Source organism: Phaethon aethereus, assembly GCF_964289735.1.
Source record: "Phaethon aethereus genome assembly, chromosome: 4".
Taxonomy (NCBI): domain Eukaryota; kingdom Metazoa; phylum Chordata; class Aves; order Phaethontiformes; family Phaethontidae; genus Phaethon; species Phaethon aethereus.
This window is the reverse complement of record NC_138578.1, coordinates 40,404,079-40,431,307: the sequence shown is the minus strand read 5'-3', so window position 1 is coordinate 40,431,307 and position 27,229 is coordinate 40,404,079. Positions and strand designations below refer to the sequence as shown.

Sequence of the window (27,229 nt, the reverse complement as noted above, 5' to 3'; positions counted from 1 at the left end):
ATGGAGGCACAGATGGAGGTGGTGGCGCAGATGGAGAGTTTGGCGTTTGAGCCCGGCACCGCCGGTCCGGCGCCGGGCGAGGAGCGGGCGGCGAGCACGGAAGGGGCGCCGGGCGAGGAGCGGGCGGCGAGCACGGAAGGGGCGCCGGGCGAGGAGCGGGCGGCGAGCACGGAAGGGGCGCCGGGCGAGGAGCGGGCGGCGAGCACGGAAGGGGCGCCGGGCGAGGAGCGGGCGGCGAGCACGGAAGGGGCGCCGGGCGAGGAGCGGGCGGCGAGCACGGAAGGGGCGCCGGGCGAGGAGCGGGCGGCGAGCACGGAAGGGGCGCCGGGCGAGGAGCGGGCGGCGAGCACGGAGGGGACGCTGGGCGAGGAGCGGGCGGCGAGCACGGAGGCGGCGCCGAACCCTGAGAGCCCCCAGGAGGTTGGTGGGGAAGACCAGGCGCTGCCGCCCCCGTCCGAGGGAGCGCGCTGCTCGCCACCGCCTGCGAGTTCCATCGGGCCTCCTGTCGCCGCCCCCTCGTCGGCCTCGGACAGGTGGGTTTGGCCCCGGGGCCGAGCCGCGGGCGGCAGGGGCGCGTCGCTCGCTGCGAGTCGCGCTCCCCCCTCCTAGGCCTCCTTGGCGGCAGCGCCTGTGGCCCGCGGCGCAGCGCTCTGCCAACGGCGTGTCCCAGTCCCTCTCCGCACTTACCCCCCGCCCCCCCCCCCCAGTGTTTCAGCTTCTGTAGCTTTCTTTTTGCCCTTAAGGGTGCCATTTTCAGTTATATTTCACTAGGAGTTTTATTGTTGAATTAATAAGCCTCCAAAATAATGACTGTGAGGGTCTAGGGTTTAATGAAAACATGAGTTTGGCGGCGGTGGTTTGTAGAGCGCCATGGTTGGTTGGGCCACCGGGACGACCGTTTGCATGTCTTGTTTGACATGGTCCCCACAGGGTGCGCCTACATCCCTTGTGGCAAGACACCTGCGGTGTTATTGCTGAAAAAACCTGAACGTAGGATTCAGAGTAAAGAGTCTGCAGATCTCAGCTCGTGCTCTAATGTTGACATCTTGGTGGAAAAGTTCATTATGTGCTTTTTGTAAAAGATTCCATTTTCTACTTGCATCTGTGCTTTTATGTTCGGTGTAGTTGGCGAAAGGTAACTTCGGTTAGATGTGAGCTCTGTTTCAGGCTTAGAAGCTTGCACACTTTGTCCGTTTCAGTGAGTTTTGTGTTTTCTTTTTTGGCCCTTGCAGCAAGATGGGTATGTGCTCCTTCTAACTACTGGAGGCAGAAATGAAGTCTAAGGATCTCCTCTTAAAGATAGTGAGCTTCATTAACAGTTAATGGGTTAAAGCTTAACTGCGGAAGTACTTTGTTTGCCGAGTTCAGAGTTTTCCTAGAACGTCATGAAGTAATGAAGAGCAAAATTTCAGGTCTATGGCAGGGGCTTTACCTGTAGTCTTTTTTTTTTTTGCTTCTGAAATCTGTTGCGCTGATGTTCAGATGAATATTGATAGCTTTAACTTACTTAGCTGCTTATGTTTATTTCAAACTTTTTTCTTTCTTTCTTTTTCCCCCTTCCTCCATTGATTGGTCTCTGGTAGTCTGACTGATTTTTGTCTTTCCGCTATGTTGATTTTGTTCCAAGAAGTCCATATTTGGCTTTTTCAAAAAGGCTTATTTGAGAGGTGCTCTTATTTATTGTCTTTCCTATCAGAGTTTGAGGGGGGGGGGTGGGAAAAGCAGCTGCATATAATTGAAAGCCATACATTTGTTTGTGAAGGAGACAATGTAATAGCAAAGAATCTAGAGAGGACTGTGTTTTTGTATTTATTTATCGCTTTGTTTCTAAATGCTGCTTTGTTACTGGCCAGATCAGGTAAGAAAGGATAGATGCAATTTTGCAAAAGTTTGCTTGTCTCAGTGTATTTTTGTGTAAGACTTGTAATGTGTGTTTTCAGTTACCAGGATCAGTTACCTCATGTGTTTGTTTCTTCCACCAACTCTTGAAGAACTTAAGACTTTTGCTAAAAGGAACATGTTGACATGAATAAAGGCTGGTTTCTTACTGTGCCCTTGAAATATTAAAAGTCTTAAGACAATAAAGATACCTTATGCATGTGCTAGTGAGAAATATTAAATTACTAATCTGTGTGAATGGGTACTAGGGAAATTCAGACAGGCCATGAATTATGAAACTAATCCCTTATATCTGCAAAAATTAGAGTGTCGGGGTTTTTTTACCTTCATAGTGCAAGACGCATTGCTTGGAATAAGTATTTCCTTGACTTTCACTTAGCTTTATGCTAATGTTGGGAGTGTACAAGAAGAGTGACTGTGAGCTATAGAAGGTAGCTTAGTGCATTACCTTTGAAAATTTTGGTGTGCTCAGTTACATCAAGTGATGTTCAATACTGGGAATTTAAATGGTACATAAAATGGAAATATGCTGATAGTGCGTAGACATTGTGGTCCTAGTTTGGCTGTATTGATCTAGCACCTATACTGAAGTGATCATCCTGAGACTCTAGTGTCTCATTTCACTTGCAAACCAATGAAGCGTAGGTCCCAAACGCTGATTATCATGTACGTCTGACAGAAAGAGTAATGCTGGTGCTGGACTTTTGCATGGGGCAGCCAGTGGGAGAAACTGGACTAGGTGAACTTGGAGAGGTGATTGCTCTCATGCCACATGCACCATTCAACAGTGAAACAGTGGGAACCCAAACATGCCATTGTAGTTAGCATTTGCTCTGAACTCCTGAAGCTACTACTCTTATGAGATTTTTTTTTTTTGTATGATCTTGTCCAGTGGCTTGTAGGTTCAGAAATGAATGCTGCTCTTCTGTATACAAATGTATAAATTTAAGAAAACCTATCTGGTAACGAAGAGTATTTGAGAAATGTATAATTAGCCACTCTTTTCATCTGTATTGTAGAAGTCTATATTCTAACTCCCATGTTTGTTTTATTCAGTGATACAGATTCAGATAGTTCATCAACTACATCTTCCTCTTCATGTTCTCCTTCAACAGTATCTGATGAAGATGATCATCCAAATGAGAAGGATAACAGGTCTTACTGTGTTAAAACAAAAGATGAGCTGCCTATTGATGTGAGTACAATGTGGTGTCTTTTAAACCTTTTTCTATTAACGAAACTTAAAATATTTTAACTTAATGTATTTTTAAGTCATTGCAATACTTAGTGATTGAATGTACGTTTTTACACTAGATCAGGTATAGCAGAGTTAGGAACTCCAAATGTCTTATTTTTTCAGTGTATTAAGACCACTCTGAAGTGAGGTTCGCAGCTCATTTTAGGTTCATATTTGTATAAAATGACAGTTGTAATTAATGAAAACAAATAAGTTTCTGGATATTTTAGTACATCTTTGGTTATTTGTGTATTGCAGGCTTTGATCATCCTTTCTCTGTGTGAGAGACTTGAAGGTCTGATATGTCTTACAGACATGTTTCAAATATGCTTAGCCTTGAGGTAAAAATTTTGAATGTTGTATTAAGCCTCTCAGAGGTTCAGATTGCATTGCCTCTACTCACTTAGGCAAAATTATTAGAGTGGCCATAGAAGTGGTTTGTATTTGTTTTATACCACAGTTTTTGGTATAGCACTGGTTTATGTATTGCAGATCAGTACCTTAATTTGCATCAAGATACTGTCTTTTGTTTTTGGTTCTCATAAATACTCACTAAGCATTGCTGCCATTGTTCCTCATTATCTCAAAATTAAGTGGTTTAAAGGAGTGAGTTTTAGTAGTAATCAGCTAACAGATGATTAGCTGTGCATCATTTGTAATGGATTACATGGAAAAGGATAATATAATAACTCTATAATGTCAATTTACGTTAGCAGTTTATGTTTATCTGTTATTTTGTAGATCTCTCCCCTTCATAAAAAATGCTTTCTGGAATGAGAAACAAGTCAGGTGAAGGGTACAAGAAATTATTAGAAAGGTAGAGAAAAAAACCTCTGAAGAGCAGATACATTTGGATACGTTTACCTTTGCTTCAGTACTCTCCAACAGTTTGTAATGAAGTGCTAGATGGCTGAAAAGGCCGAGGCATTGACATGCATTAGTAGTAGCAACAACAGGAGATAGGAGTATGTTAATTCTTAAACTGTTGCTCTAGAGTTACTTGGAGTAAAGAAAAGCTCTTAGGATATTCCTTTATTCCTGAAATTAATCAAAGATTGAGAAACACACATAATGTTGTGTTCTGAAGGGGTAAAACTTCAGAGCAATTCCTGCTTACATGTACTTAGTTTTGAGGTATGATTAATAGTAGAACTGTTATAAGTGCTTTTTTAACAACTTTTTTTTTTACAGCATTGAACTTTTGAACGAAAGTCCTTGCTCAAATAGATGTACTTATCAGGTTTTATTTACTTTTATCTTAATTATTTAAATAAAATTCATGTTAGTCTGAATGCTTTGTTGATCTGCTCTTTTGTCTCATTAGCTTACTAGCTTCAAGTACAAGTGTTTACAAAACGTTGTCTGTCTTTTAAGTACTGGTCTGATTTAATTTCATTGGTTCAGTAAAGCTATAGCTTTTTGCAAGTGATAATTAATGACAGAAGTTCTAGCAACTACATTATTTGCTGCACCTAGTACTAAGCCATTCTACAGTAATAGAATTAGTCTATTTGAAAATGTTGTAGATTGTCTTATGTAAATTTGAGGGAATACAATTTGAAAATGTAGATATTAAAAATGAAACATGATGATTAGTCTCTTACCCAAAAGTCCCCAGTAGTAGTGAACTTGCTAAAGCATGGGTCAAAGGTAAAAGAAAAGATTAAAGAAAGTATGTGGCTGGAATATGTGCTTAGGGGGAAAAAACATGCAATTATGAAGGAGTGTTAGTGGAACGATTTTAGAAACCTCCTGCTTTGAAGTGTAGGGTTGGCAGATATTGTATATAGTATGACAGATAGTACAGTTTACCAATTTGAGTTTTACGATAAAAATCTTAGCTTTCTTCCTCCTGGTCTTTGGCCTTTTACTTGCTCTGGCATCCATGACTCGGTTAAGTCTTAGCAGTGAAGTTGGTTAAATCTTGGAAAATTTACTGTCCTGTAGAAGGGTGTGGTTTTTCTATCTGAATTCACATCTTGGCTTTAACGCTGTATTATATGATCTGGGAAAGTCTTGACCTCTGTTTGGTCTTTCAGTTGCTCTAGAAGCCTTTTCTAAGCGCTTTTGTTAACAGTGAAGATTATCAGGTGAAGTTTTGATAAGACAAGTTTCTTCTGTTGGAGGGGGATTTTATTTCTGGTGATGGCCATTAAAAGTGCAGTTCAGTGCTAAGATTTGGACTCTACCTCCAAATTCAGAAGATGTTGAATTTGAAGATAATTCTTACTCTAGTTGCCTTTACCTTGTATATTGTATAGTCCATACCGAATTCACAGCAGTATAGTATATACATAGAAATCTTAGTTTATGCGTAACTGTCCTGGTTTCAGCCAGGATAGAGCTGGTTTTCCTCACAGAAGCTAGTGTGAGACTGTGTTTTGGATTTGGGATGAGGAACTGTTGATAATGTGCTGATGTTTTGGGTTGTTGCTGAGCAGTCAAGGACAGTCCAGCTTCTTGTGCTGGCCTGCCAGCGAGCAGGCTGGGGGTGCACAGGGAGCTGGGAGGGGACACAGCTGGGACAGCTGACCCAGACTGGCCAAAGAGATATTCCCTACCATACAACGTCATGCCCAGTACATAAACTGGAGCTGGCCGGGGGGCGGAAATCGCTGCTCGGGGACGGGCTGTCGATCACGGGGTGGTGAGCAATTTCTGTATTGGGCATCACTTGTTCTTATACATTCCTTTGTTGGTATTATCATTATTGTTCCCTTCTTTCTTTCTGTCCTATTAAACCGTGTTTATCTCAACCCACGAGGTTTTTCCTAATTCTCTCCCCCGTCCCGCTGTGGGAGGGAGAGTGAGCGAGCGGCTGCGTGGTGCTTAGTTGCCGGCTGGGGCTAAACCATGACAGTAACTTAGAGGTGGATGATGAGTTTGGTGTTAATCAGCCTTTGATAGCAAATCTTAATAATTATAGTTGAGGAAAAAAGTTTATAATTTGAATATTGTTTGTGCAGTACTCATTTGTATATCTGAAGTTCAGTGCATTTTTCCAAAATGTTCTTGATGATTATCCTTTTGTACCAAATACAACTTTTAGCTAAAAATAGTTTTCTCTGTAGGTTGTTGTGATCTTTACATCTTCTGTAGTGGTCTGAGTCATGGCATAAATGGACAGACACCATTTTGTTGAATCAGATGATACATAACTGGTGTATATCATACTATTTTATCAATTGTTACGTACATTTTTGTTCTGTCATGCATTGAATGTGGTTACAGGTTGTCTGATTTTTTTGGTTATTAATTATCTAATTATTGTGTTGCACATTGAACTTAATTTCTCTAACTTGAAAGTTCAAAAAGATGAACAAAATGTCTATCAGTTGTTGGTTTTCTCCAGTTGAATAAAATTGGCTTCTACTTTAGTTGCAATGGAAATATGTAGTGTCTCAATAGAAAAGCTGTCTTCAAAAGTGACATTCCTCCAAGATGAGTTCATTTAGAATTATCCTGAAAGAGACATATCAAACTAGATTTATTTTTAATTAAATCTTCAAAATGCTAGAAGGTTTTTCTGATTGTCAAATTTAAGCAGCAATAAAGTGATGAATGTCTTGGTGTGACGAGATTATATTCTGAACATGGACTTGATATTTTCAGGAACTGCCTCCTGTTGAAGAATTATCAATAATTTTGCCTGATGATGTTGAACTGAAGCTCTTTGGGACAGTTTCCAGCATCATTGAGCAGTTAGGTAGGCAAGATTGTTTGCTTTGTTTTTAATTAAAATAACTTTTGTATACCTCCGCATTAATTGCGTACTTAACTGTTCCCTCACTGCGTCAGTACTGCAGCATTCTATTTCAGGGGTAGTGGGTTGCTGATTGAACTCAGACCACTAAATGACAGCTGTGTTGAATTCCCTTTTAGTTGGCTTACATCTTCAGAAGATGTAACCTACTATGACTATTCTCCATGTGTTTCTGTGTGACTTTCATGTTCTAATTTTTTTTATAAAAAAGCCTTTCTTCACCGTGTGTTATGATCTTTATATTACTACTGGCAACAATAAGATTGAATGTTTACAGTATTTTAAGAAATCTTCTGGTTATACATGCTATATTTGAATTGTCTGTAAAGATACAGGAGGCATGTAACTGACAGCGCAGATGCAGTACAATGCAGTCCAAGTGCTTGCTTGTTAGTATATGAGTACAGGAAAAAGACTTATTTCTTTAGGCAGTGGAGCAGTGCTTGGGTAATTGGTATATTATTATGTTAGTTTTTTAATTCTTTGAACTTCAGTTCATTGCATACCTTGTCCAAATAAATGCTGCTCCTGTCAGCAGTCATCGGACAGCATGACTAACATGATATAAGGTGCTGGAGGGTAAGCTTAATGGGATTGAGACATACAATGGATGTAAGCTTAACTGCAGGCAATATGCATTTAGGGACCTCTTCAGATCTGCCTGGGACCTCAGTTTTTGATAGGTGAAATCAAAGTTTTGCTGAAACTGGTATTAATAAAATATATCCATAGTATGTTTGTATTTAAGCTTATTTCAAGTGTTCCATTCTGCTTGAACTGCTTTTAAAGCAACTTTTTTAAGAAAATTAGAAATTCAGTTCAATTTTGAAATTAAAGTATTTAAGTTTAGTGGGGTACAAAAGAATTAAAGCAAATAGCCTTTACTGTTAAGTGTATTTTATTGTAAAAGACTATAGGTAATCCAGGAAATTCCTTCACAGTATTTCTGTCGTTTTTGTTGGTTTGATTTCATTCATGTGCAGGAAGCTTGTTAGAGAGTGTGGAAGGTAGTAATCTGGTCATTGTCATCTTGTTCTACTTTGATCAATAAGCAAGAAAGGGCACAGAAACCTTTTAAGGTCATGTAGTCCAACCCTGCTGCAATAAGCAGGAACATCTTCAACTAGATCAGGTTGCTCAGAGCCCCGTCCAACCTGACCTGGAATGTTTCCAGGGATGGGGCATCCACCACCTCTCTGGGTAACCTGTGCCAGTGTTTTACCACCCTCATTGTGAAAGATGTCTTCCTTAGATCTAGTCTAAATCTACCCTCTTCCAGCTTAAAGCCATTACCTCTTGTTCTGTTGCAACAGGCCCTGCTAAAAAGTCTGTCTCTATCTTTCTTATAAGCCCCCTTTAAGTACTGGCAGGCTGAGTAAGGTCTCCCCAGAGCCTTTTCTTCTCCAGGCTGAACAACCCCAACTCTCTCAACCTGTCCTCACAGGAGAGCTGTTCCAGCCCTCTGACCATTTTTGTGGCCCTGCTCTGGACCCGCTCCAACAGGTCCATGTCTTTCCTGTGCTGAGGGCTCCAGAGCTGGATGCAGTACTGCAGGTGTGGTCTCAGCAGAGTGGAGTAGAGGGGCAGAATCACTGCCCTTGACCTGCTGGCCATGCTTCTTTGTATGCAAACCAGGCTGTGGTTTGCATTCTGGGCTGTGAGTGCCCATGACCGGCTTTTCATCCACTAGTACCCCCAAGTCCTTCTCGGCAGGGCTGCTCTCAATCCCTTCATCCCACATCCTGTGCTGATACCGGGGGGGTTGCCCCAACGCAGGTGCCAGGACCCTGCACTTGGCCTTGTTGAACCTCATGAGCTTCACTCAGGCCCATTCCTCGAGCCTGTCCAGGTCCCTGTTGATGGCATCCCATCTCTCAGGCGTGTCAACCACACCACACAGCTTGGTGTTGTCTGCAAACTTACTGAGGGTGCACTCGATCAATAATAATAATTATTATTATTGATAATCATGGGGACTTCAGGAAGGCTGTTTTTAGCCAAAATGGCAGTAAGTTAAAAGAGAAATGGTTGAATCATAGTTTGCAATTGTTCTTATTTTTGATATAGTACATGAATGTAAAAAAAGCTTTATTTAAAAAGACTTCAGTTTTGAAAACCGTCCTTAATTTCTAATCCTCCTTGGTTCATATAACCTTTTCAAATCCTGTCAGTTTGCGGGTAGGTGAATTCTTGAGTCTGTATTCTACTCTGTGTAACTGGAATGTATGAATTGTTGAATTTAGATTGGTTGGTGAAAGTTAGAAAACGGACTAATAATCATACATGAAATAAAGCTGTAAGAATAGACTAAACCCCAACATATCTGTTATTTTTCTGCTTTTACTGTCTTGCTTTCTACATGTTTTCTTTTCTGTTCTTCTGGGAACAGGTGTCTGGCCTCAATTTCAGTGGAGCTGTGGCCATATTAGCTGTGCTAATTGTGGGGGTGTTTTTGATTTTTGAGCTAAATTGATATCTGTGATTACAAGGTTTATATGTGGTATGAGGGGAGTTGAGGTCTTATTTGTAATTTCCAAATATTATTTTGGCACAACTATCAGTATCCTAAGCACTTTCTGTCCCTTTGATGTATCAGAAGTCACTGCTGTTCTCTGTAGCAAGCTTCCAGGTTCATCAGTCTGCAGTGCGTGATACCTGTAAGTTGGCTGTTTCATACTATGAGGTGAATTTAAGGCTAGAACAGTATAGATTCATGCTTGCTTTTCACACTAGCTAAAAGCAAGATGACTTTCTGTGAACATTAATTTGTGCGCAGTGTGTCAGAATTTAAACAGAACTTTTGCTATATTTTGCTTCAAGGTACTTAAAGAGGAAGGAAAAATTCAGTGTGTGGGTTGTAGCCTGGAAAGTAAACAGCTTTGGTATATATGAGCAACCTGCCCTGGGGCTGCAGTTTGTGCCCTGGAATGTGGAAGCTGAGGATTTTGGGTGGGTTGGGGTAGGGGGAGCAATAAGTCAAAGAAGCTGTAGGCAATAATGTTTTTCCTGCGTTTCATGGGACTGGCATGAGTTATGTTTTCAGAACATTTTCCTTACCCTACTGGAAGACTGGGGGCTGTGCATGATCAATCAAGTTGGGAGCATCCTTTGAGAGTTTTTGGTGTGTGGTGTTTGTTTTGTTTGTTTGGGTTTTTTGTTCCTTTTTTTATGCTAAGGTATATTTCTCATGAGGGTTAAGCAACACATTGGGTTCTTTCACTATGTATTTTATCTTACAGGTAGGCAAAAAATCAAGTGATTTCTCTACTTCTCTTGAAATTCAGAGAACTATTAAGGCTGTAGCATTGTCACAGACTTGCTTGGCATGTCACAAGGTATTTGCAGATTGAAAACATAGCAAAGCTGGAGTTTTAGCTTGATGAGATGTTTATTGCTTTAAGCCCTGTTATGTAAGTTTAGCAGTGATAATCTTGTTAGTTTTTGTTGGAGTCTGAGTGACACTAAGTGCTTGATGACTTTTTGATGCTGGAGAGGCATTGAGAATGCTTAGTTGAGCGTTCTGTTGTTTTAGAGGTAGAAAAGATTACCTTCAGAATCAGAATTACTGAGTGTAATGCTGCTAGGCTTGAATGAATTCCTGCTACTTCTGTAGACTAAAGCAACAAATGTGAACTACTATCAAAGAAGGGAGTGAAGTACTCTAAAGATTACAGTAAAGAATAAGCTCTTTATGTCTCCGAATCTGGAAAACCTAAAAATGAAGTAGCCTGTATATCAAATTACGTATTTAATGGAAGAGCATGCTTCTGTGTCCGTTTATAAGTGTTTAAGTCTACTAAGTGTTAAGATTTCATATTTTGAGCTACTAGAATGACTTGCTTGCTCTGACCACTCATAACATCCTTAATCATGGATTAGGCCCAAATGTAGTATGAGACTATGATATGACATTAAATGGTGGAAAGGTTTCAGATTGTTTATCTGCATACCTCAATGACACCACCAGTAGTTACTGTGACTGGACTGCTGGACATCTTTTGTGTTCTGGTCTGATTCTTATGACTTACTGGGGGAAGTTATAATGAATAACCATCTCCTATTCGTTTTTACAAGGATAATTTAATTTGGAATACTAAGGCGGCAGAATATATCTGCACTCAAAAAAACATATTTTTTTTTTTAAGTTCAATTGCTATGGACTTATTTAAGAAACATCCTGGGTAAATACAATGGGTATCTCCCATACATATCTGAGATACCTCTTTTGTACCTATTATCTGGTCTCCTTTCTTCCTGCACCCTAGAGAACAATAATTCTGTAAACAAGCGTAAATCTTAGCTTTGGTATATCATTGGAGAACGGGGGTGTGATTGTAAGTAGCTTTGTGTGTGTGCAAGAATTTTCAGGTGAAGCTCTATGAACTTTTGTAGACAAATAATGGAGTGGTTTGTTAAGTTTCTCTGCAATTAACTGCATACTGCTGTTGAAACAAAGTTCTAATTGATTTTTTTCCCCCCCCATTTTAGTAATAATTGAATCACTGAGAGGCCTACCTCCAGTAAATGAGGAAAGCATAATTTTTAAAGAAGATCGGCAAGCAGCAGGAAAGGTGTGTGTAAAGCATAAAAACCTGTTATTCTAATATAAAATTCAAAGTATTTGTTTATGTTCCAACAAGTAGTGTTGAAGTCAACTAAATGAAAGGCAATGTTTCCTTGATATGGACTTTTCCTTTCTGCTTTTGATTCTTGCTGTAGTCATCTATTTTTTTAATCTCAAATTCCTAACTTGGAATTTGTTGCATCCTTACAGAATTAAAATGTGTGATGAGTTTCTGCTATTTTATGAGAGTGCTTGTGCAGAGGGAGAGGTTGCTTTCAGGTATATGATGTCTTGAATAACAGGCTGTACTCTTTTATTGCCAGGAGTTGGGGGCAAAGATTGGAGAAATTAGAGTCAAGTTTCAGGAAAAATGGGGAATGTTTACATGTCTAAGCTCTGCTGTTCCAGTTTAAGGCCAATGTGTGCTTTATGCAAGTATAATGAAGAATGTTTGCTGAGAGGGGTGCTGCATTGAATTTTGTATGTTTTCTGGGGAAGGAAAACCATCATCTAGAGCAGTTGGTGCTATAATAGCTTTGAATGCTAGATGCGAGTGAAACAAAAAAACACAGCCTGAAATTGTAGCTGTTCAGTACAACATCTCAGAATTCTTTGCTCTCCATGGAACTGGGGAGCAGACAGGGGAACTGATATAAAGGTGTCTTATAAAGATGAATTGTGAGGAATAAGTGATCAGGAGATTGTTCCGGGTGTAAGAAGTTTAAAAGCATAATGGAGAGAGAACAACAGAGATCTGACATAAGGAAAGATTACTAAAGTAGAGGAAGCAGACAGTGAAAGCAGTGCAGTTGGGTGGGTGAAGGCAACATCGACATGTGAGAACTTGCTTTTCCACATTATGACTTAAACAGCAGCTGGGGAAATACTGTCAAACAACATGTGCTAATAAAACTAAAGCATGAAAGTAACTATTTCATGCTGCATTGTGAAGAATGCAAAGCATCTTAGGTTTCATGGTTGTTTACAATGAAATTATCTATCTACTCTTGATGGCGTATTTAAACATTTTTAATTTTGTTTGTGTTTCAGATATTTGAGATATTTGGTCCTGTTTTACATCCCTTTTACGTGTTAAGATTTAACAGCTCTGAGCATATCAAAGCACAAGGTATTAATGTGCAAGATAGCATGTATTTTGCTCCATCAGTGGAGGACTTCACCCAGTATATATTTGCAGAGAAACTAAAACAGTGAGTCTGACTTCTTCTCAATCTGGTTATAATGTTTTTTTTTAACATTGCTAAAAATCCTGGATTAAAGTTTAGCCTTGAGTGAGAAACTGTAGGACTAAGCTTGATACTAAAACTTTTATTTTTTTAGGTATTCTCAACTGTGTTGTAATAACAAGGTTTTGCCTTTCAGAACAGTACAGAGTAGCTGTAAACTACAAGCTTCTAAAGTGTTATAATTACTGAAGTTTAGTAGCTTCTTATTAAATTTAATATTAAGCTTGCTTTCTTCTCATGTTGCTGTGTTACCTAAAATGTCATAACCAGAAAAAAATTCATTGATACTTCCCTCCCCCACACCCTTTCATATACATACACATGTATGGGTTTTGCAAGCTGAACTTTCTGGAGTTTGTTGTTCTGCAGATTCTTGTTTAATTTCATAACTTAATAATAAACCTCTTTGAATTTTGTACAAGTTTTATTTACTATTTTTATTTCATGTTACAAGGCCAGAACTGAAATTTAGTTATCAATAAATCTGTTCTGCAGTTGGAGAATAACAATTCCATATGAAAATTACCTGCTGTAAATTTGGGAGAGGGGAGGGATTTGAGTGGCAACGTAGTATGAAGTTCAGAGACTTCTCAGTCGTATTTGTGTGTCCGAGTCTGCCTGAGGAAGGTAGCATGTATGAATAGGACTTGTTGCCATTTAAAAGGAAGTGTACTTAGATACAGAATAAGAAATAAAGCACAATAAAGGACTGCTAGACATTAGTGTTCTAATTATTGATGAATAATTGTCTGAAATAACTACAGGTTTAAAATGTCCTTTGTCATATAAGTGACTTAGTCTCCATTTATTAGGATAAGTTCTTATCTGACTTGAAAATTTTTTCTAACTATAGCCAAAAATATTAGTGTCTGCATTACTTGCAACTCTGCCAGTATTCATACTGAATAACTTTTTTCTTTAGTCATACATGTGGCCAGGCCTGCAAGAGTGTGGGTTTTTTTTCCTTCCTGTCCCATTTCTGTGGAAGCAATAAGCATATTTTTTTTTTCTTTCAGTGAAGACCAAAATAGATCACTTTCTCATTCTGCTGCTTGTTTGTTTTTCTGCAGCATTTTGATGCCAGCTGGTCTTTGATTTGTGCCGTTAAACTTTGCTTAGCACAGTAACTGCACAGACTTTAATCATCTGCTTACTACATCAATAACTGTGTGCCATACTCAGCATCTGAGACGTGAGACTCATGTTTTAGTTTGTTACGTGCTTTGCAACTAGTTTTGGGAACTATTTGTCTTTTGGTAGTACTTTACTATCATAGGTAAGATGTTTCACACTGTTGTGACTTATCAGTGCAGCTGAACAGTGAGTGCATCAGACATTGTTTCTTGCCCTGTATTAAAATGAGCATTGTGAACACCTATTTAATCTCACATAAACCATAATTTCTGAATAATGTGATTTAAGTTATGTTTCGCTGAAACAATGGTATTTCTGAGTTTTGTCAGTAGAGGTTCTTAAACTTTTGTGAGGCAGTTGGTAATATTTGTTGAAGCTGCCTTTTTACAAAGTAGGTGTCATTGAAGAAAGGATAAGGAATTTTGTTTTCTGATCTGTGCTCTAATGTCTCTATAAAGAAACCAAGATAGTATGGATAGTAGAAAATCTGAGCTTTGGTCAGTGCTTCACAAGAAGGCTTTTGGACCTTAGCAGATTGCAAACTTGATGACCAATGATTTTTATTTCCTGCTTTTTGTTAGTTTCATTGTGTGCAGACCAGCTTGTGGAGGTTTATAAGCTTAAAGTTTTAAAACTGCTGCTCAAAACTGTGATGGTACTTTGGAAAGGTAAGGAATCGCAGTTAAGATCTAAAAGAAACCTTAAGTTTGAAGCTTCTGAAATCTGGCATGCAATCTGCTTGCATTGTACAAAGTTGCAGTGCTATGAATAAGCCTTACACTTTATAACAACATAAAAGGAAGTGTTGTATAAAACTTCTTGAATGCAAAGTAATTTGTTGCTAAAAATAGATTTATATTGTATTGCCTGAAACATAAAGTAATTCTGAAGCACGTGTATTTTCATGATTCCTCTGATTCACCTTTTGTTAAGACTTCCAGATCTTACAGTATATGAGTTCAGAAATCAAAGAATTACTGTCTTGTTCTTTGCAGAAGATTATTAGGTATCTCAGAGCATGAAAAGTGTTTTGTGTGTTGCTGAAATGGGGAAGGCTGCCATGGGAGAGTGAGATAAGCTGCCTGAAGAACTTACAAGGTTTAAATTTTGCAGTCAGTATTACTACATATTGCCTAATGACCACAGGTCTTGGAGTTTCTTCTGTGCTCTGGTATTTCTGGCAGGCATGCATTGATCCAAAATAACAAGATGAGAAGCAAAACCAAAGAAGTTGGTTCATAAAAAATAAAAAACAAGTGTTACTTTTCATTTTTGCATAGGTAGAAAATTTTATGCAACCGAGAAGTTACTCATATAGAGCCTTATCTTCCTTTCCTCCCTGTAACATTTTCTTCTAATTGAACTTTAAAATGGCTTGCATACTAATATGATTTGTTCATAATCACAAAGGTGGTGTGTCTTTATGGTTTTCTAGTGATATGTAGAGATTGAGCTTCAGTTTTATGGTTGGGTGTTGAAGCACGAAGTACCTCCAGATGACTTGCCAGCTTTCTCATAGGCAGCCTTTGACTAAGGGTTTCTTAAGTCCAGGCTACCTACAGCTGGTGGTTATGTACTTAATAGCTATTGCTACTTGATTGTTGCTGACTTGGTGAATACATAAAAAACCCCCTTGGTTATTAGAGCACTGGTTGAAGAGTTTTCACACTGGACATGCTGGTGTTTTTAACTATATGGTTCCATTTTGCAAGTAAGAATTTTCAATATTGCATTATTTTATATAGTTTGTCTGTATAGATAAGGATTGTTTCTTGACATTTCAGACCAAAATATTTTAAGTTTTTGATCAGTCTGGAAAAACCTTCCACAGACTTTAACAGCGTAATTTAAATTTATTCCACAAATTTGTTGCTAATCAAAGAAATAGCTTCATTTTTAGTGAAGTTCTTAAAGTGATGGGTAAAATAAATGGTACCACTTCAAATTAATTTTGATGCTTGTCAGGCAAGATGATTGAGGTTTTGCTTCCTTAAATGTCGTTTACCTTGCTTTTTAATTTATATTCACAAGAAACTAAAAGATGAAACCTAATTATCTAGCTAGCACTATATTAATACAATTGTATACCAAGCTTAGAGGTTTTTTTTTGTTCTGAATTCACTTGGCTATAGCTACACTTAAGGCCTGTGTCCTACTAGACTGGTTCATTGTCCTTTTTAACTGGAGATATGCATTCTGAAATCAGAAGAATAAAGAAAGCTTATGACTGTGGTCAGCAATTAGTCACCATAAGAAAGTTGCAGTGAACTACCTCAATTCAGGTTCAAAGCAATTTAGGTTCAGAAAGATCTGTTGAGAGAGTGTTGATCAAAGCTTAATACTAGTTGTATGAAATGTTTGGTCTTCACTCAAAGTAGGAAGTTTTTTTCAAGTGATGTATGTAGTGAAGTTCTAAGACGACACATACATTACTACTAGAAACAACATTAAAAAACAAATGCCTCTTTTAAAACAGGCAGCTCCTGGTGTATTGGATGTTAAAGTACAGTTCTTGCAAACTATTTCTAACCTAGAATATGTTGCTACTGTGTGACTCAAATGAGATGTTTCATACCTTCCTTACACTGTCTTCCTTCATCTTGATTGTCTAATATGTGTGTGTGTTGTTTTTCTTTTAGGGAAAAAGGTTCAGATGCATCGTGGAAGAATGACCAAGAACCACCACCTGAAGTAACTATAGGGGGTTTTAGTTTAACTGGTTTTAATTAATTTGTTTAATTGATTACACAAGTTTCTGTGCAGAGTAATTGGCAAGCTATATTTTTTTAATACAGGCAAGAGTTGGATGTACTACTTTTCTTCATTGAGAAGGAGGTCATGCTATTCTTGGAGAGGCCTCATAGTCGGTGTAGAGAGTACTAGCTGTCTTTTCTACTTGCTTTTTGCAGTGAGGAAAATGTGTATCTTTATCTTCAGTTCCTGTAGTCCTTCAAGAACATGTTTGGCAACCTGAACGTTCAAATTTGAGTAGCAGTGCTTTTGCTTTGCCTAACAGTTTTACTTCTGCTAGGGAGTTTTTGTCCTTGCTGTTCTTTCACTGCAGCTTTGTCTTTTACCTTGCCACAAGCAATTGTTTGTCTTTAAAGGCCTGCTAGTACTCTGCAAACTCTACTACTTAGGTGTTTAAGCTGTATGCTCTAATCTGTTAAATTAACTTGACGCCTCCTCTGTTGCATTCTTTGAATTCTTCTTAGTGAGATTTCCCTACTGTTTGCTACTATAAAACACTAGTTCCATGAGAGGAGATGAGATTCTTCCATAACAAGGCAGTCATACAGGATCATGTAGAAGTGGGAGCTCCTCATGACCATTGATATAATTTACGCTAGGATCTGTAAAGATTTCTTCAGTGACATCCAGGCTTCCTGTCTAGTGCTCCTTAAGTCCACTCTAACTATGCTTTTCATGATTATTCTCTTCCATAAGAATTGCAAGGCAGATAGTTTTATTGAGACTTGTTTTCTAGCTCAACACTTGAGTCACTTTTCCTTACAATTTCTACTTTAAGTCTATCTAATCCAAAATAGCTGAAATTCCTAGAAGCCTTGTTTCTACCATAGTATGCTAAAGATATCTATCTCCTTGTTCTGAATCTTTCAAAAGCTTGCATATTTCGAAGCTATGTAGTATGTGCTTCTTACTCTATAATTAAGTGGGAAAGGTGTTTTTTTGTGGTGTAGTTTTTTTTCTTTAGTGTTCTAACCAATTTTTAGAATAGGCTAGACTTTGAGGTGGAAGGAACCTACAACAGTCCTCTAGTTCAACTGTCTGACCAATTCAGGGCTGACCAAAAGATAAAGCATGTTATTAAGGGCATTGTCCAAATGCCTCTTAAACAGTGATGGGCTTGGAGCATCGACCAGACCACCTCTTCAGGAATCCTGTTCCAGTGTTTGACCACCCTCTTGGTAAAGAAAAGCTTCCTAATGTCTGGTCTAAACCTCCCCGGCGCAGCTTTGAATCATTCCCATACATCATATCACTAGATACCAGGGAGAAGAGATTGGCCCTGCCCTCTCCACTTCCCCTCCTCAGGAAGCTGTATGGAACAATGAGGTCACCCCTCAGCCTTCTTTTCTCCAAACTAGACACACCTGAAGTGCTGAGCTGCTCCTCATAGGATGGACAGCCCTTTACCTTTCACCAGCTTTGTTGCCCTCCTCTGGACACATCCAAGGACCTTCACATCCTTCTTAAATTGTGGGGCTCAGAACTGCACACAGTACTTGAGGTGAGGCTGCACCAATGCTGAATACAGTATGATAGTTGCCTCTCTTGATTGGCTATAGTGTGTTTGATGCAGTTTGCCCTCTTGGCTGCCTGGGCACACTGACTTATACTGAGCTTGCTGTCAACCAGCAGCCCCAGATCCCTTTCTGCAGGGCTGCTCTCCAGCTACTCCTCTCCCAATTTATACTTGTGTCTGGTGTTACTCCATCCTGGGTGCAGGATCGTAGAATGGTTTGGGTTTGAAGGGACCTTTAAAGATCACTTGGTTCCAAACCCCCTGCCATGGGCTGGGACACTTGCTGCTAGAGCAGGTTGCACAAAGCCCCATCCAACCTGGCCTTAAACACTTCCAGGGATGGGGCATCCACAGCTTCTCTGGGCAACCTGTTCCAGTGCCTCACCACCCTCATAGTGAAGAATATCTCCCTTATATCTAATCTAAATCTACCCTCTGAGTTTAAAGCCATTACCTCTTGTCCTGTCACTACATGCCCTTGTAAAAAGTCCTTCTCCAGCTTTCTTGTAGGCTCCCTTCGGGTACTGGAAGACTGCTGTAAGGTCTCCTCAGAACCTTCTCTAAGCTGAAGGACCCCAACTCTCTGCCTGTCTTCATAGGAGAGGTGCTCAAGCCCTCTGATCTTCTTTGGGACCCCCCCTCTGGACTTGCTCCAGCAGGTCCATGCCCTTATGTTGGGGGCTCCAGAGTAATGGTGCATTCAACTCCTACATCCAGGTCAGTGATAAATAGATTGAACAGAATCAGCCCTAGAATTGAACTCTGAGGAACACTGCTGGTAACCAGTTGCCAGCCCATTTGCCACAACCCTTTGAGCTCTGCCCTTCAGCCAGTTCTTCATCCACCAGTGTACCAGGAACCCACTCATCCCACAGTTGGACAATGTGTCCAGAAGGACGCTGTGAGGAACAGTATCAATTTTTGCATTTGCAGTCCTTATCACAGTCTCGTTCTTGCTTGAAGGAGAGAGGTTGTGACACAGGCTTTTCTGTGCTTAAAAGATAGGTCCTGCAATGATGTAGCAGTCTATGAACTCAGAGTATTGCTTTTTCCACGATGGTGTGGATGCATTTTGAAATACCTTTTTTTTCTTCCCACAAATGGGACTGAGCTGAGCAGTGTTAACTTCTCTCAAAGAATGCTTGTCTGTCAGTTCTGACTGCAAATTGCCTTTCTTTCTTGGGGAGACATCTCACAGGGAATCATCATTTGAGAATTAGGTGTGTTACATAGAATTGGAGTGTAGGTATGTGATCAATAGGGCTTTGAAAGACTGTGTATACGTGGAAACTATTGGCTGGTCTTAGCTTTCTTTTGTCAAACAATTTTCTAGTGATGATGATACAAAATGTGCTTATTGGCTAATGGTGGGCTTTTTTTCGTTTGTTTCTTAGTCATTTTTTTAAAGCTCTTCAGGAGATAAGCTTGTAAATATGTAATTTGAACTTGTAGGAACCTAAGTAACTTTAAAACTTGGCTAAATATAGTCAAGCAGCCAGCTCTTCTGCATATACAGATTCATTGCTTTTTCCAAAGTTGGTATTTATTTTATTATGATTTTTCTTAATTATGATACTGTTACCTGCAAGTTAGAATCTGAAAGTACAAGGGGAGCTTGAGGTTTACGATAATTCACTATAGGAGGGAAGGAAGCTTGAACAAAATCAGTGATGGCAAGGATGGGCAACTTTTTTATTAATTTTTATGACACCTTTGTTTCCGTGGGTGTTCTGACTTTGTGGTATGTCTGTGTGCTCTGTTTTGGAGAAAACACCACATTTAACATCTTGTAATCCTTAATTAGAATAATCTTTGGATAGCTCTAGCAGTTAGAGTTTACACTAAGATACCTGAACTGTGATAGCTGATGAACTGATAGAAAGTAGCTTTTGCTGTGAAGGTAATGGCTGTTGACAAGGGTGCAGATTAAATTTTATGCTACTGATGCTTGAAATTGTGTCTTAGAGCCAGACTCTTTTAGAGCCCTCAGCTGGCAACTGATTCTATAACTTTTCTGGCCAGCTCCCATGATAAACTGCATGCAGTTGCTGTAGTCAGTTCTTTTTTGTGATAATGTGAAGCTTTATTTTTTCTCAACATTAAATTAATCCATGTTAGGCCTTTGTGCTTGCTACTTTAAGGTATATGGTAAGTGTTCCTTTTCTGGTAGGCTTGTAATTAGTCCAAGTTAACTGTAGATTCAGTAATACAATCTCTCTGGGCCTTGTCTTTGGGGTCATAGGGTGATGAAGCATGATCTGTATGCTGCAAGGCTAGCAGGAGCAGATAACTGTGATTTGTCTGAGAGGCAACTTTTATGGAATGTTACATGGAAATTAGCTAGCTACAGAAGGTACCTGTTTGTTATTTCTGCTCTACTGGAGGATGGTATATTGAAGTCCTTAGAAAAAGCAGGGGTTAGTGAAAGATTTGACTTCACGGTATATATCATCTTGTATTCCTTATGACTCTCTTTTGAGCAAGAATGTAATCCAGTTATGTAGAAGAGGAAATAGTTGTATTCAGTATTAACTTTTACATGGGTTTTTTAGCACTGTTTTAGTGCAATGTTTTTGAGACCCGTGCCCTGCATATACTATAGAGATACATCAGTAAGCAGCAAATCCCTTCCTTTCAGAATTGGGAGGGTAGGAACAAACCCTACCCTTTTAAGTTACATGAGTGAGCTTTTTTCAGGGAACAGATTTTTTCCTGTCACTAATAACTTTTCCTTATTCTAAATGTAAGCTAGGATTCAAAATGTAGCAAAACCTTGTGTAACAGAACAAAATGTTGCAGTGACATTGAATCTATTGTAAATGACAACGTTCTCCAAAGCTGAAAATTCCTTTGGAATAACATTGCTATTGCAAGTTTAACTGGAATAGTGTTTTTAAATATACTATAGAAAATTCCGATCTAGTGACAATTTTAGACAAGAGATACTTTTTAATGTAGTTTAACTGTGCTAAGTGAAATATTGGTTGCCAGATTAATTTTAACTTATTTTAAAAATCTATATTTTAATTTACCTAGTCTGCAGTTTGCCCTTTGAAAGCTTTTTCTTGGAATCTTGCAAGCCAGCTCCTTCAGATTCCCAGTTTTTTTCTTCCTAACATCTAGACAATCACAAATTTGTGTTCAGTACTTGAATGTTGCTGTTTTTAGGAAAATTAGAAGGAATAACTGAGTATTGTGTAATTTGTGGAGTGTCAAGTTTTTTTTATTGTGTTGAGAAGCCATTTGAACACATGATGACTCTTTGAATGCAAAATAGGAAAGTGCAGCTTTAATATTCTTTGAAGCTGACTACAGGATGGATTGTTTTCTAAATAGTCATTTACTGCTAGAACTGAAGTTCTCTCTGCAGTCTTTTTATGGCTTTTTTTTTTTTAATTAAAACCAGGCCTTGGATTTCAGCGATGATGAAAAAGAGAGAGAGGCAAAACAGAAGAAAAAGAAGCCTCAAAGTCAAGGAAGGAAGAAACTCAAATCGGAAACAAACGCATCAAGTGAGTGAATGCTCTGAGAGAATGCTTTTATCTATTAAACTGAGTTTGAAATACTCAATGATACCTATCTTGATGATATATAGAGGGGTCTTGGGCAAGTTCAAGGAATGGGCCTGAGTGAACCTCATGAGGTTCAACAAGGCCAAATGCTGGGTTCTGCACCTGGATCAGGGCAACCCCTGATATCAACACAGGCTGGGGGGTGAAGGGATTGAGAGCAGCCATGCTGAGAAGGACTTGGGAGTACTAGTGGATAAAAAGCTGGACATGAGCTGGCAATGGGCACTCACAGCCCAAAAGGCTAACCATAGCCTGGGCCGCATCAAAAGAAGCGTGTCCAGCAGGTCAAGGGAGGTGATTCTGCCCCTCTGCTCTGGTGAGACCCCACCTGCAGTACTGCGTCCAGCTCTGGAGCCCTCAGCACAAGAAAGACAAGGACCTGTTGGAGCAGATCCAGAGGAGGGCCACAAAAATGATCAGAGGGCTGGAACAACTCTGCTCTAAGGACAGGCTGAGACAGTTGTGGTTGTTCAGCCTGGAGAAGAGAAGACTGCAGGGAGACCTTATTGCAGCCTTCCAGTACTTAAAGGAGGCTTCTAAGAAAGATGGGGACAGACTTTTTAGCAGGGCCTGTAGCAATACGACAAGGGGCAATGGTTTTAAACTAAAAGAGGGCAGATTTTGACTAGATAAAAGGAAGAAACTTTTCATAATAAGGGTGGTGAAACACTGGCACAGGTTGCCCAGAGAGGTGGTAGATGCCCCATACCTGAAACATCCAAGATCAGGTTGGACGGGTCTCTGAGCAACCTGATGTAGTTGAAGATGTCCCTGCTCATTGCTGGGGGGTTGGACTAGATTGACCTTAAAGGTCTGTTCCAACCCAAACTATTCTATTGTTCTATGATTGAGCTTTCATACAGTTAATAAGTATTTCTGTGCTTTTCAAAGTTGTATTTGTGAATTTGTGTCTACATGCCTTAATTTTTTTTAAAAGGAAAATGAAAGGTTTTTTTTCATTAAATTGTGGAAGAGAGGTATTATTGGCGCAGGACAGTTGTCAGAGGGGATTCAAAGGCTCTTACAACAGCGTCAGCTGACACACAGTGAGTGTATAGAATAAACTCCAAAAGGTGGCATCTAGATCTTGCTTCTTGCAGGGGTTATTGGGGCCCAAGTTCAGCTTAAGCCTTTGAGTGCAGGGAGGAGATAGAGGAAGGCCATGTGCAATTTGTGGGAACCCTTTTTTTTGAAAATCAGGGAGAAGGCACATGTCTTAGATGAGGAATTTATTCCTCTATCTGAAAAGGAAGCTCTTCCTCACCCATGGCATCGAAATACTCCTTTAAAATAACTCTTACTTGTGTAGCCCACTGAGAACCTTTCTGTTTGCCTAACATGGTCATTACATAAACCTATAGTAATTCAATAAACTATATATAGTTTTTCATAATATATGTAGCCTTCTTCACCTTCCTTTCTCCTGCTGTTGACAAGATCTGTCCAGGTGTATGCTTGCAGCTCTGCTCTGTGCTCTGTTTGTAATAACCAGATTTTCCTATCTGCCTTGTCTTACGCCTCTTTACTGACAAAACTGTCTACTTTTTGGTTGCCATTCTGGTTGAGTAATTTAAATTGGATCTCTTTTTTTCCCCCCCTCCTCTTTTTTTCCCCCCTCCTCTTTTTTTCCCCCCTCCTCTTTTTTTCCCCCCTCCTCTTTTTTTCCCCCCTCCTCTTTTTTTCCCCCCTCCTCTTTTTTTCCCCCCTCCTCTTTTTTTCCCCCCTCCTCTTTTTTTCCCCCCTCCTCTTTTTTTCCCCCCTCCTCTTTTTTTCCCCCCTCCTCTTTTTTCCCCCCTCCTCTTTTTTCCCCCCTCCTCTTTTTTCCCCCCTCCTCTTTTTTCCCCCCTCCTCTTTTTTCCCCCCTCCTCTTTTTTCCCCCCTCCTCTTTTTTCCCCCCTCCTCTTTTTTCCCCCCTCCTCTTTTTTCCCCCCTCCTCTTTTTTCCCCCCTCCTCTTTTTTCCCCCCTCCTCTTTTTTCCCCCCTCCTCTTTTTTCCCCCCTCCTCTTTTTTCCCCCCTCCTCTTTTTTCCCCCCTCCTCTTTTTTCCCCCCTCCTCTTTTTTCCCCCCTCCTCTTTTTTCCCCCCTCCTCTTTTTTCCCCCCTCCTCTTTTTTCCCCCCTCCTCTTTTTTCCCCCCTCCTCTTTTTTCCCCCCTCCTCTTTTTTCCCCCCTCCTCTTTTTTCCCCCCTCCTCTTTTTTCCCCCCTCCTCTTTTTTCCCCCCTCCTCTTTTTTCCCCCCTCCTCTTTTTTCCCCCCTCCTCTTTTTTCCCCCCTCCTCTTTTTTCCCCCCTCCTCTTTTTTCCCCCCTCCTCTTTTTTCCCCCCTCCTCTTTTTTCCCCCCTCCTCTTTTTTCTTCCCCCCTCCTCTTTTTTCTTCCCCCCTCCTCTCTTTTTTTCCCCCCTCCTCTCTTTTTTTCCCCCCTCCTCTCTTTTTTTCCCCCCCTCCTCTCTTTTTTTCCCCCCCTCCTCTCTTTTTTTCCCCCCCTCCTCTCTTTTTTTCCCCCCCTCCTCTCTTTTTTTCCCCCCCTCCTCTCTTTTTTTCCCCCCCTCCTCTCTTTTTTTCCCCCCCTCCTCTCTTTTTTTCCCCCCCTCCTCTCTTTTTTTCCCCCCCTCCTCTCTTTTTTTCCCCCCCTCCTCTCTTTTTTTCCCCCCCTCCTCTCTTTTTTTCCCCCCCTCCTCTCTTTTTTTCCCCCCCTCCTCTCTTTTTTTCCCCCCCTCCTCTCTTTTTTTCCCCCCCTCCTCTCTTTTTTTCCCCCCCTCCTCTCTTTTTTTCCCCCCCTCCTCTCTTTTTTTCCCCCCCTCCTCTCTTTTTTCCCCCCCCTCCTCTCTTTTTTCCCCCTGTTCTCCACTGGTCTGCTTTTGTTGTATGCTTTTTGTACCACTCCTTGTAAGTTCTACTGTCTATCATCCCTTCCCCTCTTTACTGCTTACGTATCGGGTTGCTTCATCTGTCTGCAGCACAGTGCTTCCCCCCATTGATTTTCTTGGACTGACTCCTTCTGTGAGTTTGCTCTTTCTTTGTAAAGCTGCTACACATTGCACCCCACTGAACCCATTTTATCTTGATCTGGGAAGTCAGTAACTGTCCTGTTAGCCGTTTTACTCTTGTGTATGGTACATGTCTCCCTTGTACCCTTTAAGTAAAGCTGCGATCTTTCTTGGACTGGCTTTTGCTGTATGGTTTTGACAGTTCTTCTGTAAGGAAGGATCTGAATTGTGCCATAATTTCCCTTCATTGCTGATAGTTATTTTCTCTCCTGATTTCTGCTTATCTAGCATACGGCATATATCACCCCATATCCTTATTCTGCCATGCTTATTGCAGCCCTGCCTTTGCCTAGGGCTTGCTGAGGCTGCTACTGAACTACGTTCCATAACTGAGAACACAGTAGGAGGAACTGTCTCAATCTGTCAAGGGAGTATGGATTATGATTTGCTGTGTTTTTCTGTAAATAACATGGTATAAATTGACATTGTGTGCAATTTAGTTTGGCTGTGGAATTCAGCAACAAGGATATATGGCAAATTGAGGCACAAACTCTGTCTCAGCTGGAGTTTTGCTTGGTTGCATATTAAGTATATTAAAATTGGCTTGTTGTTACAGTCTTTGATAGAAGAGAGAACAAAAATATTCACTCAAGTATTTTCACTTCAGTGCTTCTGAGAGGACTGCATGCACCAAAGGAATCTGAATTCTAATCCCCCATGAAAATGAGTAGGAATTTTGATACTCAACTACCTTTCCAGACTTAGCTTTTCAAAGATGAAAATGTTTCTCTGTAGTCTAGTGCCAAGGATTAGGTCTACATGGGTTCTTAAAATTCAGTGATTTTATGCGGTGTTATGTCCCTAAATACCTTATTGCTTCTAGCCCTAAAATCCTTTAGAGATCATGTTTAGGTTTAGATTCTACAGTCTTTTGAACGTCTTAGCAGCTCTTTGGAACATTTTTAATAATTCTGTGCTTTTAATTATATAGCACTTACTCCATTAATACTCTTACAGTATTATGTACAGTGGCAGTACATTTATTATGAAGCTTAAATATATGCTTACAGTGACCTATACAGGGAAAAATTCATCTTTGAAAGATGAATGCTGAAAGCTAATTGGTTAAAGGTAACAGGGGCCTTTTTTTCTGATGGAGTAAGTTAATTTTATTAATTAGTATTGAATAATTTCTTGTGTCCTGCGTCTGTGCTGTAATATCAACTCAGGTTTGAAGGCTGTAGACTGCTTTAGCGTAATGCACTGTTGATTTAACTTTGGTTTTAAAATGTGTTGCTTTTAAATCTTGTTTTAAACCAAAGCTTCCAAAATACTCTCTGATTGTTCCTGTGATTCATTAATACAAATGAAAATACCTGGAGGGGAAGAAAGTGAAATTTATTTTTTAATGACTGAATTTGCAACCCTCTGGATCTTTCTTTCTATATTACTCTAATAAATCAAGATGAGTCACTAAACAGTAGACTTGCCAGTGTTATTTTTTTGTTAATGTATTATTTGCCAGTATTATTTGTTGCTAAGCTCACTCTTCAAGTTTCCTTGACTTCAGCTTGAAAGATTTGTGAGGATTGAACTTAATCTTTCCAAAATAATAAAAATGCGTGGTGGGTTTTTTGTTGTTTTGTTTTTTTTAAGGTGAGAATAAAGGACTTCATCAGTCAATGCAACAGCCTGCTTCAAGTTATTCGAGGGGATACCGTGGCAGAGGCTTCTCCAGGGATCCATTTCCTCCTCCATCAGGCCCTCCAGGTTTTTTGAGACCACAAGCAAGACCATCACAGCTATATTCTTCAGACAACAGAATACATCAGGAATCTCCAGTGTTCCCACAGCCTCATAGAAAAGAAAATCCAATGATGCAACAGTATCCCTTTCCTCCTCCAGTTTTTGATTCTGTTAATGAGATGCATCAATTCCACCTTCCACCTTCAAATCTGAATATGATTTGGACAGGCCCAAACATGTACAACTCATCATATCCATTTTTGCCACCACCACCGCCGCCGCCACCTCCACCTCCTCCAGATAGCCATCCTTCTCAGTTCAGGCCTTACTAAGTTTCCATGAATATGCATACAGAGTGTTGCAGTTTAAAGGGAGGAAGAGCAGGCTGTCAAGATGGTATTCCCTTATTTTGGAGATGCTTCGTTTTTCTGTAACAATAGAATGAATGCAGAATTTGATGCCTTGTGAGACATCTGTAGAAAACTGTTTTTTCTATATATGTCTTCTGTTTCAAAAAAAACCCTGTATGATAAAAATAACCAAATACTAAATAATGGTTTATTTTTATAATATCTACTAGTTTGGGATGATAAATAAAAACCTTTCGGAGATTGTTATGTAGTGGTGGAAATCTATTTTGTAATAAACTTAAGATTATGTAACTAATGTCTGATAGTGATGAGGATATGTCACAGATGGTATTTTAAGATTTTTAGTGTGGTTGTATATTGCTATGCTAAACTCTTTTCTCAATTTCTGTAAATTTTGAGATCTACTCGCATGGAAACTAAAAACCTGACACCTAATTTTTAAGC

At 39.8% G+C, this 27,229-nt stretch overlaps 1 protein-coding gene across 1 annotated transcript; it reads left to right on the top strand.

Moving 5' to 3' along the window:
- Positions 1-26,746, top strand: NAF1 (nuclear assembly factor 1 ribonucleoprotein; the record flags this gene model as incomplete). The annotated part of the gene is made up of 8 exons (XM_081998895.1): positions 1-533; positions 2,956-3,094; positions 6,749-6,842; positions 11,388-11,470; positions 12,514-12,674; positions 16,484-16,535; positions 21,518-21,623; positions 26,325-26,746. 8 exons carry the CDS (start codon positions 1-3, stop codon positions 26,744-26,746), a joined length of 1,590 nt encoding a protein of 529 aa, XP_081855021.1.
- Between the last annotated feature and the right edge of the window lie 483 nt (positions 26,747-27,229).